At 42.2% G+C, this 25,572-nt stretch overlaps 1 protein-coding gene across 3 annotated transcripts in view; it reads left to right on the plus strand.

The window, feature by feature from the left end:
* Positions 1 to 840: 840 nt before the first annotated feature.
* LOC110521467 (guanine nucleotide-binding protein subunit alpha-14) overlaps positions 841 to 25,572 on the plus strand; it is a 28,107-nt gene continuing 3,375 nt past the window's right edge. The window contains exons 1-8 of one of the 3 annotated variants that reach the window (XM_090231408.1): positions 841 to 1,308; positions 1,695 to 1,852; positions 12,719 to 12,840; positions 20,548 to 20,732; positions 20,821 to 20,972; positions 23,009 to 23,137; positions 23,978 to 24,107; positions 24,621 to 24,774. In XM_090231408.1, coding sequence (XP_090087534.1) covers positions 20,586 to 20,732; positions 20,821 to 20,972; positions 23,009 to 23,137; positions 23,978 to 24,107; positions 24,621 to 24,774 — 712 coding nt within the window. In that variant the 5' untranslated portion in view covers positions 841 to 1,308; positions 1,695 to 1,852; positions 12,719 to 12,840; positions 20,548 to 20,585. Of the gene's footprint in view, positions 1,309 to 1,533; positions 1,853 to 12,718; positions 12,841 to 20,547; positions 20,733 to 20,820; positions 20,973 to 23,008; positions 23,138 to 23,977; positions 24,108 to 24,620; positions 24,775 to 25,572 lie in introns of those variants that run through there. The other 2 variants (XM_021599039.3, XM_021599038.3) reach the window with 2 other exon arrangements.

The raw sequence follows: 25,572 nt of genomic DNA on the forward strand, positions 1-25,572 counted from the left end.
TCACTATTATTGTACAATGTTGAATACAGTAAAAATAAAGAAAAAACCCTTGAACGAGAAGCTGTGTCCAAACTTTTGACTGGAGCTGTAGTTAAACAGGTGTGTCTTTCTTGAGTATGTCACGCACACACTTACTAGCACTATTTTAGAAAAGCATGATTTGCTGAACTATCACATATGTTCATACAGTATTACATTTTAAATGCATAAATTAATGCATATTTTATTGTTTTCACAACATGCCTTAACATAACCATATTCTGACGTCATCAACCTCCTCACCTGTGTGGATGGACTCCACTCAATACACAGAGTGGGGCGGAGCAAGTAGAGGGCAACAAAGCAAAGTTGAACCATAGGTAATCAGGCATAGTAGAACAGTAGGGTAGGCTGCTATGCAATAGCAACATAGATTGCAGACAGAGGCAGGTGCAACATCCATGAAATACCAGATGATTTGTTCTGGGATTAATCATTGATAATGCCTTGTATTGGCTACCTCATTCCATTTTCCACAGATAGGGAGGATAGGTTGGGCAGCTCCCCTGGGCTGTACCTCATACTGCCTGAGCTGAGCTTCCTCTTCCATGTACTCATCCCTGACTTTGGGTTATCACTATTATCACCTAATTTACTCTATTTGGCAGAAAGAAGGGAACTTTCCTTTTACTGTCCATTCACCATATCGTTCTCACTTCCCCTCCCTTTCTCAACAGTGGCTTACCACACCTTGTTCCCATGACAATGTGGAGCTCAGGCAATCTTAATATCTGATACCTGTTGGAGAGTGCATGAAAGTCCTGACTAACCGGTTCTGCCTGCCGAGACAAAAGATTGACTGACTTACAGAAAGTTGGATAGGGAGAGGAGTGACAAATACCTGTTGTGCCATTCATTTCACACCAAAAACACTTTTAGAATGATTCATATGTCTATTGACACTGTAATTATACATAAGAAATGTTCGTTAGAAATAGGAAAATTATGAGTAACCTACTCCAGCAAAGTCTGAAAGTATTTATTCTAGGCTATGTGCCCGAGGGACTTCTCAATTTGGTGTTCTCAACTGACTGAGTGTTTCATCAAACTACATACTCTGCATATTCTACGGAACCCGTAGACCTATTCACGGATCTGCTTACTTGTTTTAGATGAAAAGCTATTGAAACCTGGAAATAGTCTGTCATGCTTCAACGGAAAATTCATGCAGTTAAAATAAATATATTAGAGACACGGGAAGAATGGATCGGGCACAACGAAAGTGTTGTGTAGGCCTATCTGCTTTACAAGGCGTGTGACACATTGAAGGTAAATCGTTTTGATTAAAACATATGACTTATTTGTTTTTAATAACTTCCATGTTTGTTCGTGACAAGAATTGTCATAGGGTTTCTAACGGGAAAGTTAATTGTGATTTAACGACCATAATAAAAAAGGCAATAAAAAGTAGAGTAAAATCAATCTGTGTCTGATGATTGAGACTCATTTGTGTTTCAATGGTATGAAGAAGCAGTTTGAGAAACATTATGCAATGATCACGTTTCTGATTCTGAGGGAAAAAACACCACTCATAATTTCCTGGTGCGCAGGTGAACGACTATATTCGGTGCACATGTCTGCCAACTTTATTGGGTTTAGCCTGATAAATATAGTATGCCTATTTATAAACACATCTATTTATCTACCTATTTTAGTGAGTTTGACATGGCGTGCTGGCAATGGTGCCGTCGGACCTGCGTTTGTTTCCTGGACAATGAAGAGAGGCAGACTATTGCTATTGACAAGGAGATTCAGAGGATTCTCCGAAAGCAGAAGAAGAGAGAACGCAGAGAAATCAAAGTGCTTTTACTCGGTTAGTATCTTCTGTCTTCCTTTCTATGGACTTGAAATCTATTATGTTCATTATAGCCCACAGAACAGTCATTGCTCACCAGTATCATTGCTGTCATCACAAAATGTGAAGTTTTTTATTCCTTCACTCTTTGGTCTAAGAACGTATTATTGTTGAATAAGGACAGACAAAATGAACAGGAAGTTGAAGCCTTCTTTTCACCCATTTAAACCCATGATGAGAACAGCCAAATTAGGCATTTAACTACAAAAACAAACAATGTTTTGAGAAAGAATGTATTATATTAGATAGCCTACTGAGGACACCATGAATGGGAGTACAAAATCCATTTAGTGGGTAGGAATACATGAGGTGTACACTTAGACCTAGATCTTAGACCTAGATTTAATCAGATTAAGTGTTAACCTGCGATAGAAGACACCTGCATAGCTGATGCAGGTCACTCAGGTCACTCAGGTGAGTACTGACTTGTATCACACAAGTCAGTATTAGACATCCATCCATGTCTGAGGATGTCTGGAGATGACTTGGGAACCGGCCACAAGTGGCAACAGTGAGCAGTCTTACCTTCAAGTTGGCTTTGGTTTTGCTAGGGCGTAAATGTTGTATGTTCAAATCCAGCAATAGAAAGTTGTTTTAAACTATTTGAGTTTTAAGCCTATCCCCAACCTTAACCCTTACCTTAACCATTCTGAGTCAATGCCTAACCTTAAGAATTCTGAGTTAATGCCTAAACTTAAGAATTCGGAGTTAATGCCTAAATGTAACTTTGGAACGATACAGAGAAGTAACCAAACACTTTGAAATTTGAAGTTTGGAACAACTTCGAAATCTTACATTTGAGAAACAAACCACATGACCGTTGTTTTTGAGGTGTTCAGAACAAGGTTAAGGGTAGAGAAAGCTTGTTGGACACTAAGAAAGCTTTGTTGTAGAGCATTTAACACAACATCCGGGGAGGGATCAGCTGAGTATAAGACTGTGTCATCTGCATATAAATGGATGAGAGAGCATCCTACTGCCTAAGCTATGTTGTTGAGGTAAATTGAAAAGAGTGTGGGGCCTAGGATCGAGCCTTGCGGTACTCCCTTGTTGACAGGCAGTGGCTGAGACAACAGATCTTCTGACTTTATACATTGCTCTCTTTGAGAGAGGTAGTTAGTAAACCAGGCCAAAGACCCCTCAGAGACACCAATACTCCTTAGCCAGCACACAAGAATGGAATGGTCTACTGTATCAAAAGCTTTGACCATGTCAATAAAAATAGCAGCACAATATTGTAGAATCAAGGGCAATAGTGACATCATTGAGGACCTTTACGGTTGCAGTGACACATCCATAACCTGAGTGGAAACAGATTGCATACCCGAGAGAATACTATAGACATGAAGAAAGCCAGTCAGTTGTTTATTGACAAGTTTTTCCAACACTTTTGATAAGCAGGGCAAAATAGAAATAGGCCTATAACAGTTAGGATCAGCTTGATCTCCCCTTTTAAATTAAGGATGAACCATGGCTGCCTTCCAGGCAATGGGAACCTCCACAGAAAGGAGAGACAGGCTTGGCGATGATAGGGGCAGCAACCTTAAACAAGAAAGGCTCTAAACCATCTGACCCAGATGTTTTTTTGGAGTCAAGTTTAAGGAGCTCCTTCAGCACCTCGGACTCAGTGACTGCCTGCAGGGAGAAACTTTGTAGCGGGGCAGGGGAAAAACTCGTCATACTCGTCGTCAAACCCACTGGCTACAGGTTATCTACAAGTCTCTGCTAGGTAAAGTGCCGCCTTATCTCAGCTCACTGGTCACCATAGCAGCACCCACTCGTAGCACGCGCTCCAGTACGTATATCTCACTGGTCACCCACAAAGCCAATTCCTCATTTGATCGTCTTTACTTCCAGTTCTCTGCTGCCCATGACTGGAACGAATTGTAAAAATCTCTGAAGTTGGAGACTTACATCTCCCTCACTAGCTTTAAGCACCAGCTGTCAGAGCAGCTTACAGATCACTGCACCTGTACATAGCCCATCTGTAAACAGACCATCTACCTACCTACCTCATCCCCATACTGGTATTTATGCACCCCATTATCTCCTACCTGCACATTCATCTTCTGCCGATCTACCATTCCAGTGTTTAATTTCTATATTGTAATTACTTCGCCACCAATGCCTATTTATTTCCTTAACTTACCTTATTTGCACTCACTGTATATAGACTTTTTGTTTTCTTTTGTTCTACTGTATTATTGACTGCATGTTTTGTTTATTCCATGTGTAACTCTGTGTTGTTGTATGTGTCGAATTGCTACGCTTTATCTTGGCCAGGTCGCAGTTGCAAATGAGAACTTGTTCTCAACTAGCCTACCTGGTTAAATAAAGGTGAAATAAATAAATACAGTTAAAAAAGAGGTAAAGCATCAGGAATAGTAGCATTAGAAGGGGTAGGAGATTATGAAATGTTGGACGGGCAAGGAGGCATGGCTGAGTCAAATAGGAATCCTGACTTAATGAAGTGGTGATTAAAGAGCTCAGCCATGTGCTTCTTGTCAGTAACAACCACATCATCAACATTAAAGGACATGGGCAGGTGTCTTCTTGGGGTTAGACCCACAAAGAGAGAACTGCTCCTTAAAGTAAATAACTGGCCTTCCGGATAGCCTGAGTGCACTTATTTCTCATTTGCCTGAACGATACCCAGTTAGCCTGAGTTTGCGTGTGCCGAGCCTTTCGCCAAATGCAATTCTTGAGGTGGAGTAACTCTGCAAGATCACTGTCTAACCAGGGGCTGAACCTGTTTTTAATTCTCATTTTCTTTATGGGGGCGTGTTTGTTAACAATACCACTGAATATATATATATATTTTAAAGGTCCAAGCGTCCTCGACAGAGGGAATCAAGCTAATTCTATACCATTTTACAGAGGCAAGTTTATGAAGGAAGGCTTGCTCATTAAAGTTTTTTAGCAAGCGTCTATGACAAATCAGGACAGGTCGTTTCACTGAGCAGCTATTTCGAACACAGGCTGTAAAACAGTGATCACTAAGGTCATTGCAGAAACCTATCAAGATTATATTATTTGTGAGGATAACATAGGCTGCATGGGATTTCCATAGACATTACAATCCAATGGATTTCTCATAATGCGAATCGGCGTAGCCAATGGCAAATGTCCTCTTTAAATATAATAATGAATAGATATTCCCCAGCAAACCAGGAACATTCCCAGAACATTAGCTAAGATTCCTATTATATTCAAGTTATCTAACATTAAGATTATAACATTATAACAAAATGTTGTAACAAACACCACAGAACATTCCACAAAAGGGAGATATTTTGTTGTTGTTGTATAAAACATCTGCCTGATGTTGCAAGAACGTTCCTATAACACATTGAATCTGTTCATTAAATGTTCCCGGAATGTGTCATTAGGTTGTGGAAACAGTCTGGTGGGAACACTGTGGTAACATCACAAAAGATATGTTACCAAAACGTTGAGAAACAGACGCCTCACAAGTCCTCAACTTGCAGCTTCATTAAATAGCACCCGCAAAACACCAGTCTCAACGTCAACAGTGAAGAGGCGACTCTGGGATGCTGGCCTGCTAGGCAGAGTTCCTCTGTCCAGTGTCTGTGTTCTTTTGCCCATCTTAATCTTTCATTTTTATTGGCCAGTCTGAGATATGGCTTTTTATTTGCAACTCTGCCTTGAAAGCCAGCATCCCGGAGTCACCTCTTCACTGTTGACATTGAGACGGTTGTTTTGCAGGTACTTTTTAATGAAGCTGCCAGTTTCGCTGTTTTTTAGTTTATTTTACCTTTATTTAACTAGGCAAGTCAGTTAAGTACAAATTCTTATTTTCGATGACAGCCTAGGAACAGTGGGTTAACTGCCTTGTTCAGGGGCAGAACGGCAAATGTTTTACCTTATCAGCTCAGGGATTCAATCTTGCAACCTTTCGGTTACCAGTCTGCTCTAACCACTAGGCTACCTGCGTTGAGACAGGTGTTTTGCAGGTACTATTTCATGAAGCTGCCAGTTGAGGACTTGTGAGGTGTCTGTTTCTCAAACTAGACACTGATGTACTTGTCCTCTTGCTCAGTTGTGCACCGGGGCCTCCCACTCCTCTTTCTATTCTGGTTAGGGCCCGTTTGCGCTGTTCTGTGAAGGGAGTAGTACACAGCGTTGTACGAGATCTTCAGTTTCTTGGCAATTTCTCACATAGAATAGCCTTCATTTCTCAGAACAAGAATAGACTGACGAGTTTCAGAAGAAAGTTATTTGTTTCTGGCCATTTTGAGCCTGTAATTGAACCCACAAATGTTGATGCTCCAGATACTCAACTAGTCTAAAGAAGGCCAGTTTTATTGCTTCTTTAATCAGAATATCAGTTTTCAGCTGTGCTAACATAATTGCAAAAGGGTTTTCTAAAGATCAATTAGCCTTTTGAGATGATAAACGTGGATTAGCTAACACAATGTGCTATTGGAACACAGGAGTGATGGATGCTGATAAAGGAGCCTCTGTACGCCTATGAAGATAATCCCTAAAAAAATCTGCTGTTTACAGCAGATGTTTCCAGCTACAATAGTCATTTACAACAATAGTCATTTACAACATTACCAATGTAATGATACATCTTATGTTATTTTAATGGACAAAAAAATGTGCTTTTCATTTAAAAACAAGGACATTTCTAAGTGAACGGTAGCCTTTGAACGGTAGTGCAATTAGTTTGTGGGAACAGTGTTGGTACATTAACATTTTGTGTTTAGGTTCCCAAAACACAAAATATGCTCAGTTGTGATGACATTCATACAATGTTTAAGTTATGTTACACAGAACATTGCCTTTAATGTTGTAAGAATTACAGTGCGGCAAAAAAGTATTTAGTCGGCCACCAATTGTGCAAGTTCTCCCACTTAAAAAGATGAGAGAGGCCTGTAATTTTCATCATGGGTACACTTCAACTATGACAGATAAAATGAGAGAAAAAATCCAGAAAATCACATTGTAGGATTTCTTTAATGAATTTATTTGCAAATTATGGTGGAAAATAAGTATTTGGTCAATAACAAAAGTTTATCTCAATACTTTGTTATATACCCTTTGTTGGCAATGACAGAGGTCAAATGTTTTCTGTAAGTCTTCACAAGGTTTTCACACACTGTTGCTGGTATTTTGGCCCATTCCCCCATGCAGATCTCCTATAGAGCAGTGATGTTTCTGGGCAACACGGACTTTCAACTCCCTCCAAAGATTTTCTATGGGGTTGAGATCTGGAGACTGGCTAGGCCACTCCAGGACCTTGAAATGCTTCTTACGAAGCCTCTCCTTCGTTGCCCGGGCAGTGTGTTTGGGATCATTGTCATGCTGAAAGACCCAGCCACGTTTCATCTTCAATGCCCTTGCTGATGGAAGGAGGTTTTCACTCAAAATCTCACGATACATGGCCCCATTCATTCTTTCCTTTACACGGATCAGTCGTCCTGGTCTCTTTGCAGAAAAACAGCCCCAAAGCATGATGTTTCCACCCCCATGCTTCACAGTAGGTATGGTGTTCTTTGGATGCAACTCAGCATTCTTTGTCCTCCAAACACAACGAGTTCTATTTTGGTTTCATCTGACCATATGACATTCTCCCAATCTTCTTCTGGATCATCCAAATGCTCTCTAGCAAACTTCAGACGGGCCTGGACATGTACTGGCTTAAGCAGGGGGACACGTCTGGCACTGCAGGATTTGAGTCCCTGGCGGCGTAGTGTGTTACTGATGGTAGGCTTTGTTACTTTGGTCCCAGCTCTCTGCAGGTCATTCACTAGGTCCCCCCGTGTGGTTCTGGGATTTTTGCTCACTGTTCTTGTGATCATTTTGACCCCACGGGGTGAGATCTTGTGTGGAGCCCCAGATCGACGGAGATTATCAGTGGTCTTGTATGTCTTCCATTTCCTTATAATTGCTCCCACAGTTGATTTCTTCAAACCAAGCTGCTTACCTATTGCAGATTCAGTCTTCCCAGCCTGGTGCAGGTCTACAATTTTGTTTCTGGTGTCCTTTGACAGCTCTTTAGTCTTGGCCATAGTTGAGTTTGGAGTGTGACTGTTTGAGGTTTTGGACAGGTGTCTTTTATACTGATAACAAGTTCAAACAGGTGCCATTCATACAGGTAACGAGTGGAGGACAGAGGAGCCTCTTAAAGAAGAAGTTACAGGTCTGTGAGAGCCAGAAATCTTGCTTGTTTGTTATTGACCAAATACTTATTTTCCACCATAATTTGCAAATAAATGTATAAAAAATCCTACAATGTGATTTTCTGGATTTTTTTTCTTCTCATTTTGTCTGTCATAGTTGAAGTGTACCTATGATGAGGCCTCTCTCATCTTTTTAAGTGGGAGAACTTGCACAATTGGTGGCTGACAAAATACTTTTTTGCCCCACTGTAAATTCTGACTCAGAACCTTCAAACTAAATCATATTTAGTTTAATCTTTTCTCAATTTCAAAATCACATTTCATAAGCCTTTCAACAGGTGATGAAGAAATACAATAATTAAATACAGTGTTACAACTACACAGCATATAAAAAGGAATACATTTTAAAAGTTAAGTGACAAATATTTATATTGAAGCATTAGGTTCTAGGTGTGCGAGGAATAGCTGCTCGAATTGGAGAGGAGGCAGAGCGTGTGTTATGGGGAGAGGAGGCAGAGCGTGTGCTTTCCTGAATAACTGGGCCCGCCTGGAGCATATGTGGCCACAGTATTATAGGACGACGTGGGAAAATGATGATCCGCAACAGACAGCATATCTCAGTATCAGAATTAAAAATACAGCCAGACTGACCTGCTACTGTGCCTTTCTAGACCTTATAAACTGTAAAGAGTAGACCCACAACTAATCATATTACAAGGCTTTTGTAGGGTTATTCAAATGATATTTTTACTGCAGCCTAGAGTAGAATTTTGTACTCACTGGAAAACAATGGAAGTATTCATTGCATTGTGGTGTTGTAGGCTAGTCTAGGTAGGATATGGCGTAGTCCTTAAGATCAATAGGTGATATTTTTGAGCTGTGGGTCTCATGTCTTCACTATTCATTCATGCACAATGTGCATATGTTGTCCTGAGGCAGAAACGTAGACCGCTATACCAGGATTTTTCTATTATATCCTTGTAAATAAAATCCTATAGGATAGAATCCTGTTGGAGTCCAATAGGACTGGTTCCAAAAGCTGAAATAATTGTTCTATTGGAATCTATTTGGATCTTTGGATTGGAATACTATATGATCCTATAGGATTAACATGTTTTTTTCTCCTATTGGATTTCTATTAATTTTGTAGCTGTACACTACCGGTTAAAGGTTTTAGAACACCTACTAATTCAAGGGTTTTTCTTTATTTTTACTATTTTCTACATTGTAGAATAATAGTGAAGACATCAAAACTATGAAAAAATGCATTTCAATTAACAGGTGTGCCTTTTTAAAAGTTAATTTGTAGAATTTCTTTCCTTCTTAATGCGTTTGAGCCAATCAGTTGTGTTGTGATAAGGGGGTATTCAGAAGATAGCCATATTTGGTAGAAGACCAAGTTCACATTATGGCAAGAACAGCTCAAATAAGGTCAGTCAATACAGAAAGCGTCAATAACTTTGGCATTTTCTTCAAGTGCAGTTGCAAAAACCATCAAGAACTATGATGAAACTGGCTCTCATGAGGTCCGCCACAGGAATGGAAGACCCAGAGTTACTTCTGCTGCAGAGGATAAATTCATTAGAGTTACCAGACTCAGAAATTGCAGCCCAAATAAATGCTTCACGGAGTTAAAGTAACAGACACATCTCAACATCAACTGTTCAGAGGAGACTGTTTGAATCAGGCCTTCATGGTCGAATTGCTGCAAAGAAACCACTACTAAATGACACCAATAATAACAAGAAACTTGCTTGGACCAAGAAACACGAGCAATGGACATGTCCTTTGGTCTGCAGTCCAAATTTGAGATTTTTGGTACCAACCGCCTTGTCTTTGCCGGTGTGTCGGTGTGGGTGAACGGATGATCTTCGCATGTGTATTTCCAACCGTAAAGGATGGAGGTGGAGGTGTGATTGTGTGGGGGTGCTTTGCTGGTGACACTGTCTGTGATTTATTTAGAATTCAAGGCACACTTAACCAGCACGGCTACCACAGCATTCTGCAGCAATACGCCATCCCTTCTGGTTTAGGCTTAGTAGGACAATCATTTGTTTTTCTCCAGGACAATAACCCAACACCCACCTACAGGCTGTGTAAGGGCTATTTTACCAAGGAGGTTGATGGAATGCTTCATCAGATGACCTGGCCTCCACAATCCCCCGACCTCAACCAAATTGAGATGGTTTGGGATGAGTCGGACCATAGAGTGAAGCAAAAGCAGCCAACAAGTGCTCAGCAAGTGCTCAGCACTCAGTCAGAACTCCTTCAAGACTGTTGGAAAAGCATTCCAGGTGAAGCTGGTTGAGAGAATGCCAAGAGTGTGCAAAGTTGTCATCAAGGCAAAGGGTGGCTATTTGAAGAGTCTCAAGTATAAAATATATTTGTATTTGTTTAACACATTTTTTGTTACTACATGATTCCATATGTGTTACTTAATAGTTTTTTCCGTATGTGTTATTTCATAGTAAAGATAAAGAAAAACCCTTGAATGAGTAGGTGTTCTAAAACTAATTGTAAAGATATTTAAATTACATTCTAAAGGATATATCCTCAAAACTTGGCTGTACACTTGGCTGTTTAACATAACAATTACCCAGGTGGACAGTGGAACTATAATAACATCATTAGAAACCAATATTGAACTGCCACCCTTGCAATTTGAGATGGTGACCCGTCAATGTCCCCACTCAGTAGCTAGCTTTTTTTTTTTTACCCCTTTTTCTCCCCAATTTCGTGGTATCCAATTGTTGTGGTAGCTACTATCTTGTCTCATCGCTACAACTCCCGTACAGGAGAGACAAAGGTTGAAAGTCCTCCGATACACAACCCAACCAGCCGCACTGCTTCCTAACACAGCGCGCATCCAACCCAGAAGCCAGCCGCACCAATGTGTCGGAGGCTACACCGTGCACCTGGCAACCTTGGTTAGCGCGCACTGCACCCGGCCCGCCACAGGAGTCGCTGGTGCGCGATGATCCCCACCGACCAAGCCCTCCCTAACCCGGACGACGCTAGGCCAATTGTGCGTCGCCCCACGGACCTCCCGGTCGCAGCCGGTTACGACAGAGCCTGGGCGCGAACCCAGGGACTGGCACAGCTGGCGCTGCAGTACAGCGCCCTTAACCACTGCGCCACCCGGGAGGCCCTCAGTAGCTATCTCATACAACCCCATCCTCCCAAGGTCCAAGGGACACAACGTGAGTAAACATTTGAACCTGGTGCATCTGCGTCACATATTAAAGTTATTGTGCAAACTGCAATTACAATAGCTTTGAAACCTAATGAGATTGTCCCAAAGGTTGTATACATTTGTGTCAAAAATGTGTGCTATGTGGCATTACAGCCAAACATCATAGAGTTCGATTAACAATTTGATATAATGACAGTGATCTTTTTTTTTCTTCTTTCTTTTTACAATACCTGGATCAGGTGCGCCAAGATGTCACTAGATGGGCATGTAGTTACAGTGCCTTAAAAAAGTATTCATACCCTTTGACTTATTCCACATTTACTTGCAATACCCCATAATGAGAAAGTGGAAACATGTTTTTAGAAATTGTAGATTATTTTGGGAAAATTAAATACAGAAATATCTAATTTACATAAATAAGTATTCACACCCCTGAGTCAATACTTTGTAGAAGCACCTTTGGAAGCGATAGCAGCTGTGAGACTTTCTGGGTAAGTCTCTAAGAGCTTTCCACACCTGGATTGTACAATATTTATACATTATTCTTTTCAAAATTCTTCAAGCTCTGTCAAATTGGTTGTTGAACATTGCTAGACAACCATTTTCAGGTCTTGCCATAGATTTTCAAGACAATTTAAGTCAAAACTGTAACTAGGCCACTCAGGAATGTTCAATGTTGTCTTGGTAAGCAACTCCAGTGTAAATTTGGCCTAATGTTTTAGGTTATTGTCCTGCTGAAAGGTGAATTTGTCTCACAAGAAAGCAGACTTAACCAGGTTATCCTCTAGGATTTTGCCTGTGCTTAGCTCTCTTCCGTTTCATTTATTTAAAAAATACTCCCTAGTCCATGCTGATGACAAACATACCAATAACAAATTTGCAGCCACCACCATGCTTGAAAATATGAAGAGTGGTACTCATTGGTTTGTCCCAGACATAACACTTTGTATTCAGGATAAAGTACTTTTTTTTGCTACAATGCTGTAGTTAAACTATGTAACTGTTTTAAAGTCATCATTGGCCTGAGCGGTTTCCTTCCTCTTTGGCAACTGAGATAGGAAGGACGCCTGTGTCCTTGGCGTGATTAGGTCTATTGATACACCATCCAAAATGTAATTAAAAATTTCACCATGCTCAAAGGGATATTCAATGTGTCACGCCCTGACCGTAGATTGCTTTGTATGTTTCTGTTTTTAGTTTGGTCAGGGTGTGATGTGGGTGGGTATTCTATGTATTTTTTTGTATTTCTATGTGTTTGGCCTGGTATGGTTCCCAATCAGAGGCAGCTGTCAGTCGTTGTCTCTGATTGAGAACCATACTTAGGCAGCCGGGTTTTCACCCTTGAGTTGTGAGTAGTTGTTTTCTGTTTTGTGTGTATCACCTGACAGAACTGTTTCGTTCTCGTTATTCCTCGTTGTTATTTTGTTTAGTGTTCAGTTTTGATTAAATTTACAACATGAACACTTACCATACTGCACCTAGGTCCTCTCCTTCTTCCACCTACGACGATCGTGACAGAAGTACCCACCACAACCGGACCAAGCAGCGTGGTAACCAGGAGCAGAGAGTTCTGGACTCCTGGACATGGGAGGAGATTTTGAACGGTAAGGGACCCTGTGCACAGGCTGGGGAATATCGCCGCCCCAGGGAATAGCTGGAGGCAGCTAAAGCTGAGCGGCGGCGATATGAGGAGTTTAGCACAGCAGCACAACAGGGACGAGAGGCAGCCCCAACATTTCTTGGGGGGGGGGGGCACATGGGGAGTGTGGCTAAGTCAGGTAGGAGACCTGAGCCAACTCCCCGTGCTTACCGTGGGTGCGCTACATCGCAGCTCCTCCTATCGGCCGGGCTAGAGTGGGCATCGATCCAGGAGGAATGAAGCCGGCTCAGTGCATCTGGTCTCCAGTGCGTCTCCTCTGCCCGGGTTATATGGCACCAGCCCTACGCACGGTGTCCTCGGTTCGCCAGCACAGCCCAGTGCGGTCTGTTCCACCCCGCCACACTTGCCGGGCTACGGGGAGTATCCAGCCGGGACAGGTTGTGCAGGCTTGGTGGTCTCATCCGGTGCCTCCTCCACGCACCAGGCCTCCTGTGGCAGCCCCACGCACCAGGCTGTCTCTCCGTCTCCTCCCTCCAGGTGCTCCCGCCTGTCCAGCGCTTCCGGAGTCTCCCTCCTGTCAAAAATGAACGAAACGTTGAAGAGATCTGATTATTAGTTTATAAATACTTTGCTACAATGACACACCTCGTTCCTTTCTTTTAGCATGTACACATATTAAGTACACCATCATGCCTTGGGGATATGTGTCTATTCAGATTCCACAACGATTCTTTAGTTGTGGACATTACATCACCACACTCCCTTTCTTGCTCTCGGTCTTCATCTTTGTAAGTCACCTTGATTTAGCACGTGTGTGCTCTATCAGTTTATTTCTGAAAATATTGAGCAAACTCCATGACAGTAGCTAAAGCAAGGGTCTATAGCAGCACACAAGTAGACTACAAATGCATGCTGGGCCGGGCAGGCCCTGAGCTCATGAAGTGAGCGCTACTGGAGGGAAATTGGAATGTGCGAGAAACTGGTTCTCCAGCCTTTGAGAACCTTGCTCAAATTGGGCATGCTCCGCTCCAGCTCCGCTCCACTCCCATTCACTGGTGTCAATACAATAGAATCCTACTCCGATGTGTTCTGCCTACAACAAAATCTCTTGCATAGTTAGTTTTATTTCGGTATGTTGAATTGAAAGTGGCTAATATTACGTTGATTCGATCACAATTGCCACAGTAAAGAGAAATGTTGAAAGTGTTAACAGGGACAACTCTAGAAGTGGTCACCAACCTTTTCTAGGTCAAGATCACTTTCTGAGTCAAAATGCAAGTTGAGATTTAAATAATTTGCTTTATATTTTACTGGGCTGATGTTGCATGCATCTGATGGTCTGTCTCAGCAGAGGGAAAGAGCAGAAGATTGAGGGTTCGCCACTCAACAGCCCTCCGCTCTCCCTTTCCTCCACTGACACTAACCAAAAAGGGACACCGTCTTCAGCTGATGGCGAAACTCGAGTCACATCGCATTATTTCTGCCTCATGCACAAATTCATATTGTTACTCCTATGAACAGAGAAAGTGAAATATTCCTTGATATTAAAAAAGACCCAAGCCGCTAATAATAACAACGGAAGCCTACAGATCAACTTACCTACTCATTCATTACTGCTGCAGTGCTTGTTGTAGTGCTGAGTGGAAATAGGAAGAAAGCGCATTTTATGGCTAATAAAAGTGTTGAATACAAAGTGTTGACAGTGCTGAGTAAGAACTTAAACATGAACTCATAAAAACAGCAGCTCATAGCTGCATTTGTTGACAGTCTTTCTGTAGTCATAGTTTGAAACATTTTGAAATATCACAGTATCAACTTTGCTGTAGATTTCTTATGCCTGCTACGTTACTGCAGACACCATAATCTGAGCCATCCGATTGGCCAGCGGTAAGCCTATAGTGCACTTGATTTGCTCTCTGGGCCCGCTGGGAAGGCAGAGTTTGTACCTTCAGACATGAAATGATTCACAATGGCAACAGTTTGCCTACTCAGCGCGGGGCAGCTGAATCGGGTGCATCTACCGCCAACAAAAAAAGGAACACAAGGCTTTATCTTTGGGTTTTTTACAGAAATGTTTGGCAATTGACTAGGAATGCCTTGGTGACCATTGCTCTAGAAAGTTGAGTGAAGTTAAATCTCGTCCTTCTCTCTGTGGACTGATATTTCTGCGTGTGGGGCCTGGTATGGTATGATAACAGGTGCCACTCTGGTTTCTACCAGAGGCGGTGCCTCCTTGACAACGCTTCACTTAATTTAGTTTTCAATTTGCATAAAGTAGAGCAGAGCTCAACTTTTTGTATTGCTCCACTAGCAGGGTTCTCGCCGCTCATCTTCCCACAATCCCGCGCACATTTCTCTGTGTGCCTTAATTTGAAAATTAATGGGGGTGGAACTTCTGCTGAATTTGTTGTTTGACCTGAAAAGGGCCTCTGCTTGTCAACTCTTCGCTGCAAAAGACTGGCTGCTTCGAGGGCATAGGTGTGAATGTATTCTAGTAAGTATACATTTTGAAAATGAAAAAAAGAAACAATGTACTATATATTAGCTGCTAGCTAGCATAGGAAGGCCACTCTGTGTGGGGTAGTGAGCTGCTAGCTAGCTAGCCAACTGTACATACTGTCTAGCTAAGTGAAATATCAACAGCTAGCTAAATTCCTATTAGCTTGTTATCTTGATGTAGGCCTATTTATCACTGTAAATTAAAAAACACATGCTCCAAATGCATTTGTAGATAACAACAGCAATGGAAGAGGGTGAAAGGATTTGCTGCTCCAGCTGTCAGAAAAAGGAAAAGACTACTAGTGCATTCTGAAAGTATTCAGACCCCATTGTTTTTTCCACATTTTGTTACGTTACAGCCTTATTCTAAAATGAATTAAATAAATAAAAATCCTCATCAATCTACACACAATATCCTATAATGACAAAGTGAAAATATGTTATTTACATAAGTATTCAGACCCTTTGCTATGAGACTCGAAAATTGAGCTCAGGTGCATCCTGTTTCCATTGATCATCCTTGAGATGTTTCTACAACTTGATTGGAGTCTACCTGTGGTAAATTCAATTGATTGGACATGATTTGGAAAGTCACACACCTGTCTATATAAGGTCCCACAGTTGACAGTGCATGTCAGAGCCAAAACCAAGCTGTGAGGTCAAAGGAACTGTCAGTTGAGCTCCGAGACAGGATTGTGTCGAAGCACAGATCTGGGGAAAGGTACCAAAACATTGAAGTTTCCCAAGAACACAGTGGCCTCTATCATTCTTAAATGGAAGAAGTTTGGAACCACCAAGACTCATCCTAGAGCTGGCCGCCCGGCCAAACTGAACAATCGGGTTTGAAGGGCCTTGGTCAGGGAGGTCACAAAGAACCCGATGGTCACTCTGACAGAGCTCCAGAGTTCCTCTGTGGAGATGGGACACCCTTCCAGAAGGACAACCATCTCCGCTGCACTCCACCAATCAGGCTTTAATGGTGGTGTGGCCAGATGGAAGCCACTTTTTAGTAGAAGGCACATGACGGCCCACTTGGAGTTTGCCAAAAGGCACTTGAAGGACTCTCAGACCATGAGAAACAAGATTCTCTGGTCTGATGAAACCAAGATTGAACTCTTTGGCCTGATGAAAACCTGCTTCAGAGCGCTCTGGACCTCAGACTGGGGCGAAGGTTCACCTTTTCAACAGGACAACTACCCTAAGCACACAGCCAAGACAACACAGGAATGGCTTTGGGACAAGTCTCTGAATGTCCTTGAGTGGCCCAGCCAGAACCCAGACTTGAACCTGATCGAACATCTCTGCAGAGACCTGAAAATAGCTGTCCATTGAGGCTCCCCATCCAACCTGACAGAGTTTGAGAGGATCTGCAGAGAAGAATGGGAGAAACTCCCCAAATACAGGTGTGCCAAGCTTGTTGCGTCATACCAAAGAAGACTCGAGGCTGTAATCGCTGCCAAAGGTGCTTCAACAAAGTAACGAGTAAAGGGTCTGAATACTAATGTAAATGTGATATTTCAGTTTTTTATTTTTATACATTTACAAACATTATAAAAACCTGTTTTTTCTTTGTCATTATGGGGTATTATGTGTAGATTGATGAGGGAAAAAAACAATTTAATACATTTTTAAATAAGGCCGTAATGTAACAAAATGTGGAAAAAGTCAAGGGGTCTGAATACTTTCTGAATGCACTGTATATGGAAGGTCATTTTGAGGGGGAACATTATGAAAAGCTTCTCCAGTTCTAGTCCATAGAGAGGAAAAATATGAAGACAGTGAGATAATAGCAACATACTAGTCATGGTTGTCTTGCTAATTGTAATATAATGAATCCTGTTTCTTTTTTATGTTTTCTGTACTCAGATATGGCGAGCTTTGAAAGTCTGTCCTCAGATTAAGTGGTCCCAATGGATGTCCCAAGAGACTGCTGGCACATTCTTGTATGCCATGGGTTGTATGTGTACTTATGTTAGCAAAGGTACACAACAATACAGTTAAAATTCACACACAATGTAGGCTTCAAACCTGCAGACCAATCCTGCTCCTGGAGTTATGCTGGATGTGCAGGCATCTGTTCAAGCCCAGTAGTAACACACCTGATACAACTTATCGAACCTAAAGAGTTGATAAGAATTTGTATTATTGCTGGGCTGGAATAGAAGTCTGCTCACCAGGTAGATCAGGGTGTGGAGCAAGGTTGGCCACCTCTGGTATGGACTAGTTTTTGTTCAACTGAAAGTATGCTTTAGTAATAATAGCCTACATACTAAGATGTCTAACATGTACGAACAAGTTAACATGTCATTTCAAAATGTACAAATAAACTGAGTTGATTCATTCATTGTTGATTCATTGAAGTAAAGTTGTTAAACTTGTTTAAATTGTTAACTTAAAACTGTTATTCAAGATGAACTAGTGTCAATGTTCATTAATCACAGGTCACAATTCTGCAATAAAAAGGGATGAAGGGGATCTGTCTTTAATTTGTCTGTGTTTCTGTGTTGCTTTTTCAAATTAGCATTTGTCCAGTTGTGAGCTTTCCAATCTGTTTTAATGAATTGTCACTCTGTCTCAGGATATCAGCCATGTGAACCCATTTTGCAGGTTATTATATTGGCATGCATCACCAATGCAGCCATAGGCCTGCAGTATAATAACATTAGTGGCCTGATGGGCATGTGCAATGCGCCCTTGTCATTGTACATCTGAAGCAGAGAATAGCTAAACTCACACATTGTTTTAGGTACTAGTCTGGGAAATATTGCATTGAGAGACTGTCCATAGATGCCACATATCAAGTTTTTTGCAAGTGTTTTTCACAACATGTGGAAAGTCCATCATGCCGGACCTTATGGGTCCCTGAGGCAAATCTGTTCTTTGTAAGTAGAAGGACCTAGGTGGCGCTACAAAGTATTAATTTAAGGGGGCTGAATAATTTTGCACGCCCAATTTTTCAGTTTTTGATTTGTTAAAAAAGTTTGAAATATCCAATAAATGTCGTTCCACTTCATGATTGTGTCCCACTTGTTGTTGATTCTTCACAAAAAAATACAGTTTTATATCTTTACGTTTGAAGCCTGAAATGTGGCAAAAGGTCGCAAAGTTCAAGGGGGCCGAATACCTTCGCAAGGCACTGTAATTTACCACCTTCACAAGTGCCGTCTCAGTGCTATGATGGGGTCTAAAACCAGACTGAAGCATTATAATGCATTCATGTGCATTATACATGTAGGCCTATGTATTTTATAGGAAGTGAGCTATAATAATCAACGTCATGACACAGGTATAATGAAAGAGCCATAACTAAGCTAAAATATGAGGATCATAATGTTAAGATACCATAATCCAATTGGTAACATATTACATGGGAAATTAAAGTGTTTAATTTACAATGTTATAATGTGTGTTACTGGTGAATTCTACACTTTGGTGGGCAAATTTCACAATTTAATTTAGTCAACACATTTACAAATGGTGGCTTTGATCACAGTTTTGAAGTTTAGGTTTAGTTCATAGCTAGCTAGCAGCACAAGCAAACGTTGTGCAAATCTCTCTTCGCCCACCATCAACACCAACAATCTCTGCAATCCTCCATGCCGTTGACCTTCTGATTTTGTCTCTGTATTCTAACAAATTTACATCATATAGAATTGGAAAACCAGACACAAAGATGATTGGCTTTCCTCAATATATTTTTTTGGTTTTGCTTGTCCGTAACAAATGACAAGTTAAACTACAGTATGTTTCATGAACGGAAGATTTTAAAGCAAACATCTGTTTCTCACTTGATTAGTTAACGTCAGTGGTGGCCGCGTAACATGTGCATAAGTTGAGCAGAGCTTAACCTTTTCAACTGATCCAATAGCAGCATACTCACACCTTCCTGTAATGCTCGTCGTTGGAATGAGGTGAGGGCCAAAGCGCAGCGTGGTGAGTGTTCATCATATATTTATTAAACCAAGAACACTAAACAAAATAACAAAGGAGAACGAAACGAAACAGTTCTGTAAGGTGACATACACATGACAGAAAAGAATCACCCACACCACACAGGTGGGAAAAGGCTACCTAAGTATGATTCTCAATCAGAGACAACGAACGACACCTGCCTCTGATTGAGAACCATAGCAGGCCAAACACAAAACCACAACATAGAAAAAAGAACATAGACTACCCACCCAACTCACGCCCTGACCATACTAAAACAAAGAGGTAACAAAAGAACTAAGGTCAGAACGTGACACTTCCCCGCACATTTCTCTGTGTGCACTCGTTGAAAATGAATGATGCCACATCTGGTGAACTTCCTGTGTAACGGTATGCTTTAGGACCATGCAGACGTCTCCGAGCACCAAAAAATGATGTCCCCCCACTTCTAAAACCTAAGTTGCATCCCTGGAGTTCTATACACATAATACTCTGTCAAATAAAAACTCAACCATTTGAAGAAAGGGGAATAAAAAGTGAAGAACTAGAGAAATGATTAAATTACATTTATTTATTAGCCTGCACATAAACCCAGCATTTTGACCTGAAGCCTTTGCAAAGGGTACTTTGGACAGGATTTATTTATTAGAACCTTAGTAGCCTGCACATAAACCCAACATTTAACCTGAATCCTTTGCAAAGGGTACTTTGGACAGGATTTATTTATTCAAACCTTAGTAGCCTGCACATAAACCCAACATTTAACCTGAATCCTTTGCAAAGGGTACTTTGGACAGGACAAGTCAGATGTGGAATATGTTCTCAAGTGTAATAACTGTATCATAACCAATTAATTAGGCTACAATAAACTACCACCCTGACTTGACGGTGGCCTATAGCTGTAAAATCTGTCAACTTCACGAAAGCTTTAGTTTATGGTTAACTATGCATTCCTCTTAGGCGTTTACCTGAGGGCTGTTTCCTCTCATAGCAGGTTTGTCACTCAGCCTGGTCTCATAGACTAGACGTAACATAGTAAATGTAAATTATGTTATGTCTACCCGTGAGTCCAGGTTATATCACTAGGCAGATGGCTGGTATCGCTTGAAAGCATGTGTGAGGTTTTGAATGTTTCCAAATGCAAATTTGAATGGTGTAATGATGGCTCTGACTCTCTTCAGTGTATCAACAACTTATTGTAACATTGCATTGTTTAATCATCTTCTGAGAAGTGGACATATTCTTCTTCTCTCTGACTGTCCACTGGGCTATGTATCCTCAGGCACGGGGGAGAGTGGGAAAACCACCTTCATCAGACAGATGAGGATCATCCATGGAAGAGGCTTCTCTGAGGAGGAAAGACGGGACTACGCCAAGCTCATCTACCAGAACATCTTCACAGCTGTGAAGGCAATGACCCGGGCCATGATCACCCTCAGACTGCCCTATGCCTACCCAGAGAATGAGGTCAGGGTCTGGTTACATACTGTTCAATCAAACTGGCCTAACCATGAGTGAAAGGCACCCTCTCTAGCATCTATCTATCTGCCCTCAGATGTATGACAGGTGGGTGCAGGATGTGGATGTCTCTGTCACCCAGCTGGACAGAGGCAATGTGGATGCCATCCGCCGTCTCTGGGCCGACCCAGGCCTCCGGGTCTGCTACAGCCGCCGCAGCGAGTACCAGCTGTTGGACTCCACAGAGTAGTGAGTACCACCAGTATCTCTTGGTCTCGCTCTCTGTTTTTTTCTCTCTCTGTCTCTCTCGCCATGGGAGACATTTACTAAGCGTTTGCCCCAGGTGAAATATTTGCTAAGTTTGCACCTGCTTTTTTCAGTAGAGGCTGAAAAAATATGAAGTAGATGGTTTTTGCTTCCTTGGTAAGATACCTATGTCAATACAAAATGTTATACCTTAATAATCACAATGAATGAAAAAAAACGATTGTTTCATTCACAGAACTGTGTCCCCATTGTACAGCATTGTGCGTTGTACACTGTCCTTATCAACTGCAAAGTACATGATGTCCATTGGAGGGGGCTAATTCTCCACAAATAAATGCACAACCAGATCTCAGCCATGTTAAAAACACATATTCACAAACAGCCATCTTGTCCGGCACCATTTGATTTCATTTTATAAATCAAATCAAATAGCAGAGAGAACAGTCTATGACTTGGGTGGCTGTAGTCTTTGACAATTTTTGTGGCCTTTCTCTGACACCGACTGGTATAGAGGTCCTGGATGGCAGAGAGCTCGGCCCCAGTGATGTACTGAGCCATACTCACCAGCCTCTGTAGCGCCTTTTGGTCTGGTGCCTTGCAGTCCGTTCCAAGCGGTGATGCAGCCAGTCAAGATGCTCTCAATGGTGCAGCTGTATAACTTTTTGAGGATCTGAGGGCCCATGCCAAATCTTTTCAGCCTTCTGAGGGAGAAGAGACTTTGTTGTGCCTTCTACATAACTGTGTGGGTGTGTGTGGACCATGTTAATTCCTTAGTGATGTGGACACTGAGGAACTTGAATCTCTCGACCCACTCCACTACAGCCTGATCGATGCCGATGTGGGCATGCTTGTCCCTCCTGTTCCTGTAGTCCTGATCAGCTCCATTGTCTTGCTGACGTTGAGGGAGAGGTTGTTATCCTGGCACTATACAGCCATGTCTCTGATCTCCTCCCTATAGGCTGCCTCATCACCATCAGTGATCAGTTCTACCACGTTGTGTCATCAGCAAACTTGAAGATGGTGTTGGAGTCGTACGCAGCTACACAGTCGTGGGTGAACGGGGAGTACAGGAGGGGACTAAGCACAAACCCATGAGGGGCCCCCGTGTTGATGGTCAGAGTGGTGGATGTGTTGTTGCCTACCCTCACTGCCTTGGGGCAGACTGGCAGGAAGTTTAGGATCCAGTTGCAGAGGGAGGTGTTCAGTGTTCAGTCACGGGGTCCTGAGCTTGGTGATGAGCTTGGAGGGAATAATGGAGTTGAATGCCGAGCTGTAGTCAACAAACAGCATTCTTACATAGGTATTGCTTTTGTCCCGGTGAGTGAGGGCAGTGAGGAGTGTAATACGGACTGCGTCATCTGTGGACTCGGTCACAATACAGATCGTTTCTCAAAAGTATACTTTTTCACTTTCCACCCATTCTTGAAAGCTACCCGATAGTAAAGTTATTTTCCTTTTAGAATTAATTTACTAAGTTGAAATTGAATAGATTGATACAGACAAAGTCAACAAGTTGATGTCAAAAATAAATGATGCATCACATTACGAGAAAATGAAATAGGCCTAATGTTGGACTGCTATCTGTCCCTACCTGTCTCCCCTCCTGTCCTCTCTCTCCTTCTCCCTGCTCTCTCAGTATTTACTCAGCTAGCTCTGAGTCATTATAGCAGCATGATAAGAAACATGCACACAGTCAGTCAACATCCAATTAATGACAGGTTGTGTCAACATAAACCATTAAAACAATAATCCCAACACAGTGGTAAGGACTCCATGTGCCTTTTTCTAATTTCCCAGCTCAATTCCTTCTGCACGACTCAATTTGTGTTGATTGTTGTTGTATGTAATATACAATTGATATTACATGTCTCATGTACAGAATGAACTTGCTACTACCATTGTCATTACCATGGGAAAGATAATTGTATCACATTTTTTGTGTTCTCTTTTTTTCTTTCTTTGTCTGTTTCTCTCTCGCTTTTCCCCTATCCCTGTTTCTCTGCTTCTGTCCATTTCAGCTACATGACAAATCTGGACCGCATATCAGCCCCAGACTACATCCCCACTGCTCAGGACGTACTGCGAGTTCGATTCCCCACCACCGGCATCCATGACTACTCCTTCACTGTGGAGAAAATCACACTCAGGTGACCGCACCCTCACTCATATCACTCAGATTTTTCACCCTGGACTCACCCAGACTTCAAGGGAACTAATAGAACACCAGAGCTGCTGATGAGATTGTGGACTAAGCTATAGGCTATCTTTTATATTGTCCGACTCTACCCTTGGCTGTTTTAGACACAGTGGAATTACAAGCACATACAATCACATTACCCAGAAAACTTGCTGAAAACATACACATTTATTTTTGTGATTTTGAACATGGCAATGTCATTGTTTTTGACGAAACCTTTGTGTTATTAATATGAAAGGTCCAGCTGTGTTCAGGTGTGGTGTTTTTCACCACCCCTGTTGTGAAAGGTTGGACTGTAATTTGTCTCTGTAATCAGGCAGGCAGGATACAGGGATAGAAATGGTGAGGTATCAATTATGGCCTTTATTTAGAGCCAAATGCTCTATGAGGCTCATTTGCATGGGGACTTGAAAACTGTGAAAAACAGGTTTGATGTGTGACAGAAGGAGAGAGAAGAAATAAGTCTCGGCATACACAGGAGGATATGCCTCTCAGCCTTTCTCACAGTGTTAGCTACACCTCAAACACTTCTCGCTCATTAACAACTCTGACCAGCTGCCTCGTTGAGACAAGGCCCCTGCCTTGCGTGGCATCACAAACACCTTATTGATAAAGGTCACAATGGTGTGTGTGTGTGTGTGTGTGTGTGTGTGTGTGTGTGTGTGTGTGTGTGTGTGTGTGTGTGTGTGTGTGTGTGTGTGTGTGTGTGTGTGTGTGTGTGTGTGTGTGTGTGTGTGTTGAAAGATGCTCTAATAGGTGTTTCTAACTGTCTCTCTCTCTCACTGGGTAGGATTGTGGATGTGGGTGGACAGAAGTCAGAGAGGCGGAAGTGGATCCATTGTTTTCAGGACGTCACATCCCTCATTTTCCTGGCTTCCCTCAGTGAGTACGACCAGGTCCTGGAGGAGAGAGAGACCGATGTGAGTACCTGTCTGTCTTTCTGTCTCTCTGCCTGTCTGATTGTCTCGGCCTGCTTGTCTGTCTTACACACTGGCTGGCTGCCTGTCTCTGTCTGTCTGACTGGCAGACTGCCTGTCTGTCTCTACCTATCTGTCTGTCTGCCTGCCTGCCTGTCTGCCTGCCTTCCTGTCTATCTGCCTGTCTATCGGTCTGTCTATCTGTTTATCCTCTGTGTTGTCCTTGGCCTTCATTTCATAGCATAGTTTGTATTTTGGTCTCAACCAAGTAAACCGTTTTCTATCCAGAGGTTTTTCTGGCCATGGCCAACAGGTTTCAGTGTTGCGTATCAAAACCTGCTGCCATACCACTATCTCTCCAACCCTCCCTCCCTCCTGACCAAGGCTCACTAAGCCGCTTATCTTTCCTGGACACTTTTGAGACTCTCTCTAAATTCATTAACCTCCGCTGTGCTCCTGCCCCCATATTCTCTCTTCCCCCCCCCCCCCCGCCCCTCCCTCCTCTCCCCCCATTAGAACCGTATGGAGGAGAGCTTGGCTCTGTTCTACACCACCATCCACTCCCCCTGGTTCCTCAACACCTCCATCATCCTCTTTCTCAACAAGACAGACATCCTCGCTGATAAGATCCAGGCGTCCGACCTGCAGAAGTACTTCCCAGGGTTCACAGGTAGGTCTACACACACACACGTGCATACACACACACACACACACACACACACACACACACACACACACACATCCCCTCCATCGAGGTAAATAGAGGTGTGATGATGGATGTAAACTCATTGAGTCACATCCCTTGGTGTTAGCTACAACTTCATCGCTCTGAGAAAGAAAAACTAACTGCTGCTTCTGGCTGGAATAACAGAGACCTTATGACCCCAACTGGTGGGTTTTTGCATTATAGTTGGACATGTAAAAAAGACTGTAAAACCACCAGCAAATTAGCTCCAAGTGATTTTAGTTTTGTAAATCTGTTCCAAAGTATTCCCATGCGTAATAGAGAGATACTGTATATGTGATTGTGTACATAAGTAAGCCAGGTTTGAAATGATTGTTTTTTTTCAAATATTATATCTGTTTGGGCTTTTTGCGTCTTTTTTTGTAATTATGTCCCAGCCCCTTGACCATCCACTCAAGAATCTAGTTGATGCCCTGCCTTATGATATTCAAAAAAGTAATTTAGAAAGTCATTTCAAACCTCTTTTGAAAGGGGTTTCATAGGGTGAGTTCTCACATGAATACATAACCATGCTGGCTATAGCAAAACCAGTAAACATAATGTTCTTTAAGTACCAAATCATTATTTCTTAATGCAGGGATTATTGTTTCAGCAAGGGTTGAATGTGTGATTGATTTCATGTGTATGCTGTGGGTACATAGTTTACTAACGATGTGCCTCCACTGATGTGGAAGGAAGGTTGCCGAGCCTCTCTAGAGCTTCCCCACCACACGTCCACTCCCC

Source organism: Oncorhynchus mykiss, chromosome 4 (genome assembly GCF_057628025.1).
Source record: "Oncorhynchus mykiss isolate SJ-2025 chromosome 4, ASM5762802v1, whole genome shotgun sequence".
Taxonomy (NCBI): Eukaryota; Metazoa; Chordata; class Actinopteri; order Salmoniformes; family Salmonidae; genus Oncorhynchus; species Oncorhynchus mykiss.